This window comes from Chelonia mydas, chromosome 2 (genome assembly GCF_015237465.2).
Source record: "Chelonia mydas isolate rCheMyd1 chromosome 2, rCheMyd1.pri.v2, whole genome shotgun sequence".
NCBI classification, from domain to species: domain Eukaryota; kingdom Metazoa; phylum Chordata; order Testudines; family Cheloniidae; genus Chelonia; species Chelonia mydas.
In genome coordinates, this window is record NC_057850.1 from 72893700 (window position 1) to 72905825 (window position 12126).

Consider the following 12126-nt stretch of genomic DNA (forward strand, 5'->3'; position numbering starts at 1 on the left):
GACCTTTTATGAGATGTAAAGGGTCTGGTGCAGAAGCGAGAATCTCCAATATGTATTTTGTAGACAATAAGGAGAGCTGAGAAAACTTATATGCAATACATTTTGCCATTTTTGCTGTTTGCAGAGTGATTTTTTAATAAGTTGGGTGAAAACATTTTTTTTTAATGTATTGGCTGGGCAATGCAGGAAATTTACTACTCCTGCTTCTGTCCCAGACATATCTAGTGGTCTCAGTTCAAATTTTGGCTCCAGTCTGAAATTTGTTCTTCCAAAAACAATACAATACCTTACTTACATTGACGCTAGTGAAAAACAACGAAAGATGTCAGGTGGTGAAAAGGCAAATCAAACTTCAGTTTCTAAATTGCCTAAATTATTGCCAATAGTTTCTCATACTATCTGATCAGCTGCAGCATTAGAGGTTTTGTCTGGGAATTCTCATCACATTTCATATTGTTGGCACTTTGAAAAGAGAATAAAGCAATAAACTGCAAGCTTTGTCTCATGTTTCCATACTTTGCAACAGTACTCTGTGTCTACTGGATAATCTATGCTGGCAGCCCCAAGTGGGTCCATGTTCTGTTCACCATATTTTGTGGTGCATCCATCAGTTCATTCCCCTCTAGATGTCTGTAAATGTGTCAGCTAAAACTACTGGTATTCCATTTGTTTTGACACCCTAGTGTGCCTTTTGAGTTGTAAGAGACCATGTAAACTTTGACCTCAGAATTCCAGATAAGAGAATACTAGATATGACACTAATTCATAGAAAGAAAAGGACTTGTGGCACCTTAGAGACTAACCAATTTATTTGAGCATAAGCTTTCGTGAGCTACAGCTCACTTCATCGGATGCATTCAGTGTAGCTCACGAAAGCTTATGCTCAAATAAATTGGTTAGTCTCTAAGGTGCCACAAGTCCTCCTTTTCTTTTTGCGAATACAGACTAACACGGCTGCTACTCTGAAACGAATTCATAGAACATTTTAACTGGCAGCTGTAAGGATGTCCCCTCCATAGGGAAACAAATTGTTTTAGGAGTAGTGTGTAAACACTAAGTACAGAGGAGCTTCAGAATCCACCTACCATGTAAAATATGAGTATCATAAAAAAAAAAAATCTATGCCATTGTGCAGGAAAACCTCCCTATTTAGGAGAGCATGTAAGCATTTCCTTAAGTGACCTGAAGGAGAGCTCCATGTAAGGTCAAAAGCTTGTCTCTTTCATTGATGGAAGTTGGTCCAACAACAGATATTACTTCACCCACCTTGTCTCTCGCAAGTCTTACTCATCTTTAATCTTTTCCTCTTTAAATGCATGGTTGGGTTTTTTTTTTTGCAAACAGCAAGGAGAAGAAAACTTTAAATACATAACCATACATCAGGAAATAAAACATTAAAACACTCTACATTTCAATATGTAGAAAATGGTGTATAATAGCTATTTGCATATGGCAAAGGCAAAAAACAAACCTTGAAACAAGCTGTAACAAACCATCACAAACTCTTAAGGTCCAAAATAAAATAAAATGTTCTGCTTTCGAAGTGTATATATTAGACTGAAAAAATAATATCCTGTGGCCAGATAGCAAGATAATATAGGATGGTAAGTTTCTCCATTGTCAAGATGTCCAATACTTTACTGAGGGCTTGATCCCATACCTGTTAAAGTCTGGCTCAGAAGGAATATGCTGATCACACTGCTGGGCAACACCGTAAAACAAGGAGGGAATCAACTTTTCTAACAGGTGCATCCCTATCAAGGCCCAACCCCCGAAAGGGCTTAGGTAGTTGTGTGGGAAAACCCAAAGTCATACCAGCTTGCATTTGACCCTTTCCCCAAAAGTTCAAAAATGAAAAATCCTGCCACACCTTTGAAAGAGCCTCCAACACAGTTGCAGCACCAACATATACCAGAATCAATCAGTCTGGCCCATGTCTACATAATCAGGGTGGTGTCAAGTATATTCTCTGCAGCAGTGAACATGGGTATTCAAATGGTCAGTACAGACACACAATGCAGCTGTAGGTTTCCAGAATTTCCCTCAGAATTTAAAATTAAGATAAAACAGGAATTTTAAGGAGGGATTCTCAAAAGCACTCAGCATTGTCCTAACTCTACTCCCATTGAAGTCAATGGTAAAAAAAACCCCGACAACCTATCCAGGACAAGAGTTGGGCCAATACTGAACACTTCTGAAAAAAATCACACTTTTAATATTCAGCTCTCAGTTCTCTGTGTACTTTTTAGATGGAGGCTCCAAAACCTTGAAAAATGGCATGGATACATAGATACAGGTAATCTGCTAGACATTTGTTAGACATATTTAATATTTTTCCTTCAAAGTCTGTTAAGAGTCTACAAAGTACCTTGTTCTGTCAACATTTACTAGTTTGAAAGTACTACACCTCATGGATATAAATTATATTATTACCGTAATAGAGCTAAGGGATATATCTGATCATTCTTGTCCTAAAAATTAGGAAAATCTAGTAAAATCAGGAAGATCCCAAACTTTATACAAGGAAAACAGTCTCCCAAAGGAAACAATGGATTGTTCACAAGGGAGATAAGAGGAGTGAGGAGTAGTTAGGAATAGGGGCAACTCTAGTTCATATGATATTTTGGGGACGGCAAATAGGTTTATTATAGAACAGATACATTTAGAACATAAAAGAATAAAGGATACATTCAAGTGGGATATCTGGGATTTGAAACTGTTCCTTAGTAACCTGGTGTTTTGGGGATGATTGTTTTCTTTCTCCATAGATTACATTTGTGTAATCATCAGTATTTTAAACTTTTGGATGAATTAGCTATTATTGAAACAGAGGTAAAGTAACAACCTGGTTCAGAAGATCACAGAAATCAGGGATGGAAAAGATCTAATCTGCAGTATCAGGTTAATTAAATCCACCCTCCTGCAATTTATCTCTCTCACAGTAAAAACACAATTCTTTAGAATGAGAATGGGACAGATACTTTACGTAAGGTTCACTGATGTTATGTTGCATCTGGTTCATCTTTTGTAATGAAAACAGTTAGAGCTCTAAAAACACAGTACTTACGCATTTCGGCAAACAGCTGCCTTCTTTCTGCCATGGTATTTCCTCTTTTCCCGCAATCTTCAATCATTCTAAAAGACAAAATCACCAGAAAATATTTAAATATCCACAAGCTGAACATCAGCCCTTGCTAGCCCTACTGTAGCACTGTTTGGGAGAAAAACAGATCTCACATTCTCCTCCGTGGCCTAGATTTTGCTTTCAATGTAGTGTGTCCTAAATAAGGGGATCTTATTGGTAAATTATATAAAGGGAGAAGAAATCGGAAAGTGTAATCTCTCTGCCTCTACTAACCAGAGCTGAATTCAAACCAGTGCCCATAAAATGAAAGGCTATGTAATCTCATTAACTATCTCTGGAGCTCCCCACTACCATGGATATTTCTAGTTGAACTCTTAATAGTATACATGAGTGCTTGTAGGAAGTCATCACAGATCTAAGGGCCTGCTGATTAAAAACCTATTAAAAGATTACATCTTTCAGTAATCAACAGAGTTGAGCAAACAGTTCATAGTGAATAAATTAGCTGAATTTAGCCTCTTTTTATTGTTTATGAGTTGTTCGTTTACAATTTTTTAAGTTGATTTTTATTGAAAGTTAGTCACCAAATATTCTCTATGAACAGTACATAGACAAATAATTAGTTGTGAACAATTCATTATAAATAGCTGATAGTCAAAATTTGACCTGGATTGGTTAGTGTTGATTTGGCACAGGGGTGATATGGTTCTGTATTCATTTCCTAACTAGATTAGCTTATTAAGTCAGAGTAAGGCCACTCATTTACATATTCAGAATGTGTTTTCCACAAACGTTCTTCAACACTTGCATAATATGCTCTGTTTCTACAGTGCCAGGAAATTCATTTGCGCAAAAAAAAAAAAATAATAATGCAAAAGGGGCACAAATGTCAGGGGCTTTTTTATTTGCAGAAAAATGCTTAAGGTATTTACCTAGGTCTAGTTATCAATGTCTGGTTTAAAGGGCAGTGTTTAATTAGGTACTCCCTTTCGATCTCACGTGTGGCCATCCACAGGAGAGGGCCTTCTCTGTTGAAGGGAAAAAATAGTATTTTCCCAACCACATGTACCATTTTCTTCCAGCAGCATAATGCTAAAATCATCTTTTCCTGGTTGAAAAATCCTTTAGTTTAGCAACGATTTCCTTTTTCATGCCACCACATCACCCTGTCGTTTTGCCCGTATTTATTTGTTTTCTGTACAGGCGTTTCTTTGGCACTCATGGTAGTATCTGAGCAGCCAACGTACATTAATGAATTCATCCTCCTGTGAGCTGAAGTAGTATTATTAACTCCACCTCATAGTTAGGGGAATAGAGGCACACAGGGATTATATGACTTGCTGGGTTCACAAAAGGTCTATGGCAGAACCAGGAGCAGAATCCAGGTCTCCTGAGACCGAACAAGTGTAGCATCTTAACCACACCACCGTTCTTTTCCTGGAATGTTATATTGTTACAGCTGTTCTTTATACAGAAGGCATGCTTTTGAGATCTTTAATTTCTATAAATAGGCTCATTATTATTAATTTTCTTTACATACTATAATCCATAAAGCCTTCAACCAGGCGAGGGCCTCATTGTGCTAGACATTTTATAGATATATTGTAAAGACAGTCCTTGCCCCAAACAGTCTTAAAAGACAGGATACAACAGGTGGGTGAAACAGGATGTGAGGCGGTAAGGTAACAATGACAGGCAAATTATTGCCTAGACTGCCTCTGTGTGCAATGCAATTCACAGGTGTCACTAAACTAACGAGTTGCAGTAATCTCACTTAGTTGCTTCCTATCCTTGCAAAAGAAAGTAAGTATCTTATGTTACACGGAGCTAAGAAAAAAGTTATTTTTCAAGTCCCACTGGTAGAAATTCAGTCATATCCCACATCTTCAAAATCATCTTCCCATATTATGAATTCACAAAACTAGTATGCACCAAACACTTGACGAAATCAAGATGTTACAGCACAATGACCAGTGGGTTATAGTGTCTCCCAGTCTTCTGTGGTTTGGGCACAGAGGGGGAAATCTGTTTCAGCTCTTAACCACTCAGCTTGACTCTTTAGCACAAGCTGTAGAGACTCATGCTTTCAGCTCTGGACATCTTCAGGTCAATCCCCACCATCAGCCCAGACAGCTGCTGCAATGTTATTTTACTCCATTTTACTCCACTGATTCTATTGAGCTTATAGTAGACAACAGTTCACAGAAAAATAGCTTTTAATGTTCTAAGGTTCTTCTCAACAGGAAAGAACTTTTCTATTGCATATAAGAAACACCTATAGTGCATCTAACGACTTATTTTCATGGGCTAATTAATAAGGGTGTTGATGAGCAAGGCAGTAAACTTCAATGTACTGCAGATTCTCTTGCTCAGAATCCCAAAATCTGTTTCAAAACTCATGTTTTCCAGCTTCTGAAAATAATATTTAACTTATATTGATATGCTGAGCTGATGCCTTCTACGTTCACTGTATACGACAGTCCAGCTTCAGGAAATACAATAAATAAATGGTTTGGTCCTGACTGAGTCTGATCTGACTCTTTCAAATGCAATCTCTTCCTCTATTTCCCTACAGCACCAAGAACACTATTTTATAAATTTTTCTTTTTATAAAATCAGGAAAAAATATTAAATGCTGCAGAAAAGAATAAGAAAACTAAACATACTTCTTCCCTCCTCCCCCTCCCCATCTCCTTGCTGTTAGTCTGTTACAATATTTATAAATGAAAGCCTCCTATGATTAGGATTGCCAACTTTATAATTGATGAAAACTGAACAACCTTGCCCCACGCCCTGGGGTCCCGCCTCTTCCTGAGGCCCTGCCCACTGCTCACTCCTCTCCCTCACTCCCTCTGTCCCTTGCTTTCCCCTCACTCCCCACTCTCCTGGGACTCAACTGCTGCCTGCAGAGCCAGGCTGGGAGGAGCTGACGCGGAGCCTGCCTGGAGCAATCAGGGCATGGCGGGGCACAAGATTCCCCCCCCGCCCTGGGTGGCAACACCTATCTCTTGCAGCCTGGTCCAGAAGCCAGCCACTGCTCTGTGTCAGGCATCAGCAGCTGAGCAGAGAGCAGCTCCTCCATGTGGCTTCAGCTACAGCCGCTGCTCTTCCCACCCTGCAGTAGTGGAGGCTGGTCACCGATCACCCTCTTATGTCCAAGCCAATCGAACAAAAAGGACCCTGCCCCTAAGAAGAATTTTCCCCAAGAGCCCAAACCAAACCAGTTTTCCACAGCTACAGGGGGAAAGGATTGATTCCCAAACAGTGCCCAGGAGTGCCTGCCTTTCTCCAGTCAAGCCCCACTCCCTCCTGAGTTGGAGACCCCACATGCAATCCTCGGTCCTACCCGTTCAAGACAGAGCTGGAAGTCACAGCCAGATACAGCTAGCTGAACTTCCCCCTGCTTAAGCCACATGATATTTGCACCCCAAAGCCCTGCACTATTTATTGCCCCGCAACAAGATGGGCCCTGCAATATTCATTAACCCCTTACAAACACCCTGGAATACACAACTCCCAAAGCTCCAAAGGACTTTTCATCCAAAAGCCCTGTAATATCCAGACCTCCCCCACACCTTTCTTATTCTCCTCCCAAAACAATCACACCCCAACACCCCGCAATACTGACTGCTGTCCAATGCACAGCTTGCAATGCCCAGCTCCCAAAAGCCCTGCCGCAAATCCCTGCCACAAGCCCTACATTACCCCCCAAAAAGTGCACCTGCAAACACCCTGTGGCATGTAGTATCCTGCCCCGCAATCCCTCTGGCCACACTGCCCTCTGCCAGGGCAACTTTTACCCTCCTTCCATCTCAGAAGCCCCAGCAGCAGGCACCAGCTTCCTCTCGCACGCAGCCAAGGGGCAACTTATTAGGGCTCCAGCAACGGCCGCATCCCCTTCCCCCCCGCGGCAAGGATGCAGTGCAAGAGGTGGCCCTGAGGCTCCAGCTATCCATCAGCCCTGCAGCCAATGCGATGGCAATGCGAATCCACACAGCAGCGGCCACCGCCACCAGTCCAGCTCTGGGAAGCCTTTCAGCAACTGCAGGCAGCCCCACTGGCCAACCGAACAGCTGACCGGACGCTGCCAGCTTCCCCTTTCAACCGTACGTTCTGGTAAAAAATCAGACACCTTGCAACCCTAATATGATATGTCTAGTTCATCTCATATGAGTTGGACTCTATTGTAGAAATGGAGGATTTTAATCATCTCTGTTCTATAGGTGATTCTTCTTACTACCGGTACATTTCTGTATCTTGAACTATGCTATATGAAGCAGGTCTTTTGCATGTCAAGTAGCACTGCTATGGGTCTTGTTTTGAATCATTAATCCTAGAAAGGAACAAATAAATCACCATATATCCCAATTTATTTATTGCTCATTCTATAGTCTGGTAGACACCACCCAATTAACATTTTGACAAAGGCCTATCTCAGAGGCATGGTCTATGATAAATAAGCATAAAGGGAGTCAACAAGAGTGCTCGTGAGTAAAATCATGCACTGAATTTGATCAATCATGGCATAAAGAAATTATGAAGTCCTATGCAATAGGTATGATGCAGGTGAGGGCACAACATTAATTTTATTAATTTATACAAAGTGGGACACAGCTCCAACAGGAGAGATTGAAAGAGACCCACCTTACAATAGCCAATAGCCTGGTGATTAGGACACTCCAAGGATGTGGGAGATGAAGATTCACATTCTTACTCTGGCTATTCCCACATCCCAGTTGAGCACCCTCATCACAAGCCTATGCAATCAGTTAATTGCTTGGATTCTAGCCACTCACTCTCTCTTTTTGTGAACATTTTCTAAATGGCTTGGTTTCGTCCCACAGCTGAATGGAAAATTTCTGAAGCCTCTAAAATCTTCATGGGACAAGAAAACTGTTTCCCGCACATCAGTAATCAACACCTTCCTTTAGGAGGACAAGGTGTTAGCACCTCTTAAAGAAGCAGTTTTCTTGTCCTTGTTTCAGATGGCTTCTTGAGCAATACCTGGTTGGAAGGGGATGAAAGTTACATGTTCCTGGGCACCTTGTTTAATCAAGGCCTTAGGAAGGGTTGAATGATGTTACTTTCCTGCTGTATACTAGACAAAATGAGAAATGCAGTTTTCTACAAAGCTAGTCAATTTTTTTAAACCAGCTTTGGCTAAGCAATAATATTCTGTTTTCAGTACAGGACTTTCGGTCTTTAAACCCATTATTTACACATTTCTTCTTTGTAAATTGATTAAACCCTTACACATGCACCCATCAACTGCTGTTAAACTCTGGTTTAAATCATCCTCTACAAACTGTAAACCATTATTTCTTTCTAATGCTTAGTAATACCAGAAATACTGAAGGAAGCTATCCTCCAATATCTAGCCTATAGTTATTTTACATAGATCTTGAAAGCTGCAGCCAATACCTACGCATGGTCTATGGTAATGTAAGAGATACAGACTAACATGGCTACCACTCTGAAACCTGTAATGTGAAATTGTATCAGCAAAAACAACAAGGAGTCCTTGTGGTACCTTAGAGTCTTCAGTCTCTCTGGTCAGTCAGACCTAAAAGTGGCAATTCTTAAACACACAAAAAACCCACTTCAAAAACAGACTCCAACGTGAAACTGCAGAACTGGAATTAATTTGCAAACTAGACACTATCAGATTAGGCCTGAATAAAGACTGGGAGTGGTTAGGTTTAGGTTTTGTAATGACCCAATTTCCCCAATACTAATTTCCCCCTACTGTTGCTTCTTGTCAACTGTCTGAAATGGGCCACTCAGGTTTTTCCTCCCTTGGTATCCTGCTGTTAATTGATTTGTCTCGTTAGACTGACCTCACACTTGGTAAGGCAGCTCACATCCTTTCATGTATTTATACCTGCTCCTGTATTTTCCACTCCGTGCATCTGATGAAGTGGGTTCTAGCCCACAAAAGCTTATGCCCAAATAAATGTGTTAGTCTCTAAGGTGCCACAAGGACTCCTCGTAATTTCACATTAATTCCTCTTCCCCTCTCACTCCCATAAATAGATACTGTGGGTCAAATTTAACGCTGGTGAAAGTGGGTGCCACTCTGCTGACTACAGTGGAGTCGTATCTGTGCTTACTTCAGAGATGAATTTGGTCTGGTGAGTAGGAGGTTGAGAGCAAGGTTAAGTGCTGGGTAAAACCATATTTGCAAAGTCCCCAACTTCAGCAATCCTTGAAGTTAATAACTAGAATCCTGAAGGGCCATTTCAGACCCTTTCCCCCCTTAATGGTTTTATTGGTGCCTTATGAAGGACTTGTTCCATTTCTTTTAATGAATTAGGCCTCTAATCGGTCTCTCTCAGCTTTACATTCCAGCACTAATCTTTGGCAATATAATAAAATCGTTCAGTGCTCTTTCCTGAGGCTAGGTATAATTGCATTGCACTTACAGTACTTGTTTGTACTTCCTATAGATGAGCTACTTACAGTGCAGGCGAAAAAAAAAGCAGTTACTAAGCTCTATCAAATGTGTGCCTCAGCAATTCTGCCTCTTCAACAGCTTGTCTTGTTCAACTTCTAAATTTAAAAAAAAAAAAATTCCATGTCTTGATTCATACATTTTGTAAAATGTTTTCTTCATTTTTAAGAACGAACATGATCGCGGACTGTTCATTAGTTTCCCTTTTGGGAGTTGCCTAAACATAGGATAGGCTTTTCAAAAGCAAACAGCACTGGTATAATTCTTCTCTCGTTGAAGTTTTGCCATGAACTTCAATGGGAGCAGCAGTGGGCTAAGTCTGAGCCTTTTTGAAAAACTGACCCTTAAAGTCTGGAGAGAGAGAGAAAAAAAAATCCTCATTTAAAACCAGCACAACATCAAAAAGAAATGGAAACAGTTTCCTGGTCAGACACTTGAAAAAAGTCCAAATACACCAATATAAAAACTAATGGACGCTATAAAACCAGCAACTTAAAGGCTACCACAATTCTCAGGCTTCAGGGCATGAGCAAATCACCAGTTGCAGTCACCCCATCATCCACCGTCATGTCCACATCAAGCATTCAAAAAATCATGAATGAGGCCAAAAATAATTATGAGAGCCTAAATAGTTACATTAAACTTTTGGGAGGGGAGTGCGGGACGGGTATAGTATTTCTCTTTGCCTTCTGGTTTATGGGCCATTAGGGTAGACTCAGGACACAGCTTTTCTCCACAACCATGAGGACTAGGAACTTAGCTTATATCAAAAAAGAGTGAGAGATTCTCACTACTCCAAGAGCAGGACCTTTAAGGAAAAACTCCATATATCGTTAGATTCATTATACATTTGTGAGATTTGACAACATTGTGCGCTGCACAAATTGCTGGATAAATTAAGGGGTTTTCCAGCCTTGCCCTATCACTGGCTTACTGAATCTTCAGAGGTAGCATGACCAGTTATCCATTAGGTGAGATCCTGTGAAAAGCTAATCTACAGAGAACTAAAATATTGTAATAAAAAACAACACTTGGACAGAGGTAACACTACTCATGTTTGTGCTCTAAATACACTCACCTCAAATGCTTTTCACTGATTGAACAAATCAGCTCTGAGGGGCCTTTCAGAAGTGCTTGACCTACATCAAATATAATGTGTAACAGATTAACTTTCTTTTAAAAAACGCCTGTAGATTTAGTGATAACCCTCAATGGCTCTTTCCTACCTCCACATTCCTAACACTGTTTCCTTACAACTTATTGTACTTGCTCCAAGTTTTGTTAAGAATTTCACAACAAAAGTGCCAATACCAATTTCCCCTCCACTTGAATTTGAAATGTCAAAGCTACTGCTCATTTGGGGATGGTGGGGAGAAATGTAGCCTGTAACTCCCCCTAACAATAACTTAAATTTGTACCTTTCAATTCCCTTCGACACATTGAAAATACATCTCCTAATAAAACAAAGCGTTAACATGCAATATGTCAGGCTTGTTTGTCTGTGCCAGTTTTTAAACACTAGGATGAAAGCCTGTCCCCAGTGAAGTCAATGGGAGTTCTACCCTTGATTTCAATAGGGCCAGTAAAACTCAAGTGATAAGATGGCAAAGGGTCCTGAAGAGAAGCATAACGTAGCTAATAATGTCTTTCCTTGAGACAAAGCATATTGACTCCTGCTTTCACTTGGGGCTCTTCTTTGGCAGTGCAGTGCAGTGCCACAAGGCAGGCAGGAGCATTGCACACATAATTAAATTCCTACAGAGCTAAAAGGATTTCTCAGCTTTCCTTGTGCTGGTACAATTAAACCCAAATTCATTTAAAATAAGCTAGCAGCGACAGAACTAGGTTGGGGAGGACTTTCAGTGCTGGTTCTAGTTTTCGGTATACAAAGATTTGTATATGCCTATTTTACTGTAGGACAACAACTAGTTTCATCTCCTTTGTAAATCATAAACAACCTCTAAAGAAACTGTGTGATAACTACGCAAGAAGATATATGGCAAACTATCCCTATTCAGCAAAGCTTTAGGTATATGCCTAACTGTAAGCATGTGCTTAAATTCTGTTGGTCAGTGGGATTTAAACAGATGCATATAAAGTACTTTGCTGACTAGAGATGGACTGTTGAATCAGGGGTATATTGATTAGATTATTGTTTCTCTCTAAATTGAGGCTAGAATGAACATATGACAAAAAGGACAGCATGTTTGGGGCACAAATACAATAGGATAATACTCTTTTTGCTTTTTGAAGTGCCACGTAATAGAGAGACAAGTAGCTAGAATCATAGAATATCAGGGTTGGAAGGGACCTCAGGAGGTCATCTAGTCCAACCCCCTGCTCAAAGCAGGACCAATCCCCAATTTTTGCCCCAGTTCCCTAAATGGTCCCCTCAAGGATTGAACTCAACCCTGGGTTTAGCAGGCCAATGCTCAAACCACTGAGCTATCCCTCCCGCCAAAAGAACACTGAGCCAGGCAGGAGTCGAACCTACAATCTTCTGATCCGTAGTCAGACGCGTTATCCATTGCGCCATTGGCCCTGAATATAGAGTTAACTAAGAAATCATTATGGCATGTATGAGCCCATA

General features: G+C 40.5%; 1 protein-coding gene and 1 non-coding gene across 23 annotated transcripts in view; both read right to left on the reverse strand.

Moving 5' to 3' along the window:
• DTNA (dystrobrevin alpha) overlaps positions 1 to 12126 on the reverse strand; it is a 293408-nt gene that overhangs the window by 126634 nt on the left and 154648 nt on the right. For all 22 annotated transcript variants that reach the window (XM_043539652.1, XM_037892658.2, XM_037892667.2 and 19 more), the window contains exon 2: positions 3068 to 3135. In XM_043539652.1, coding sequence (XP_043395587.1) covers positions 3068 to 3135 — 68 coding nt within the window. The remainder of the gene's footprint in view (positions 1 to 3067; positions 3136 to 12126) is intronic.
• TRNAR-ACG lies at positions 12006 to 12078 on the reverse strand. Its single transcript has one exon. It is a non-coding gene; the product is annotated as a tRNA-Arg (tRNA).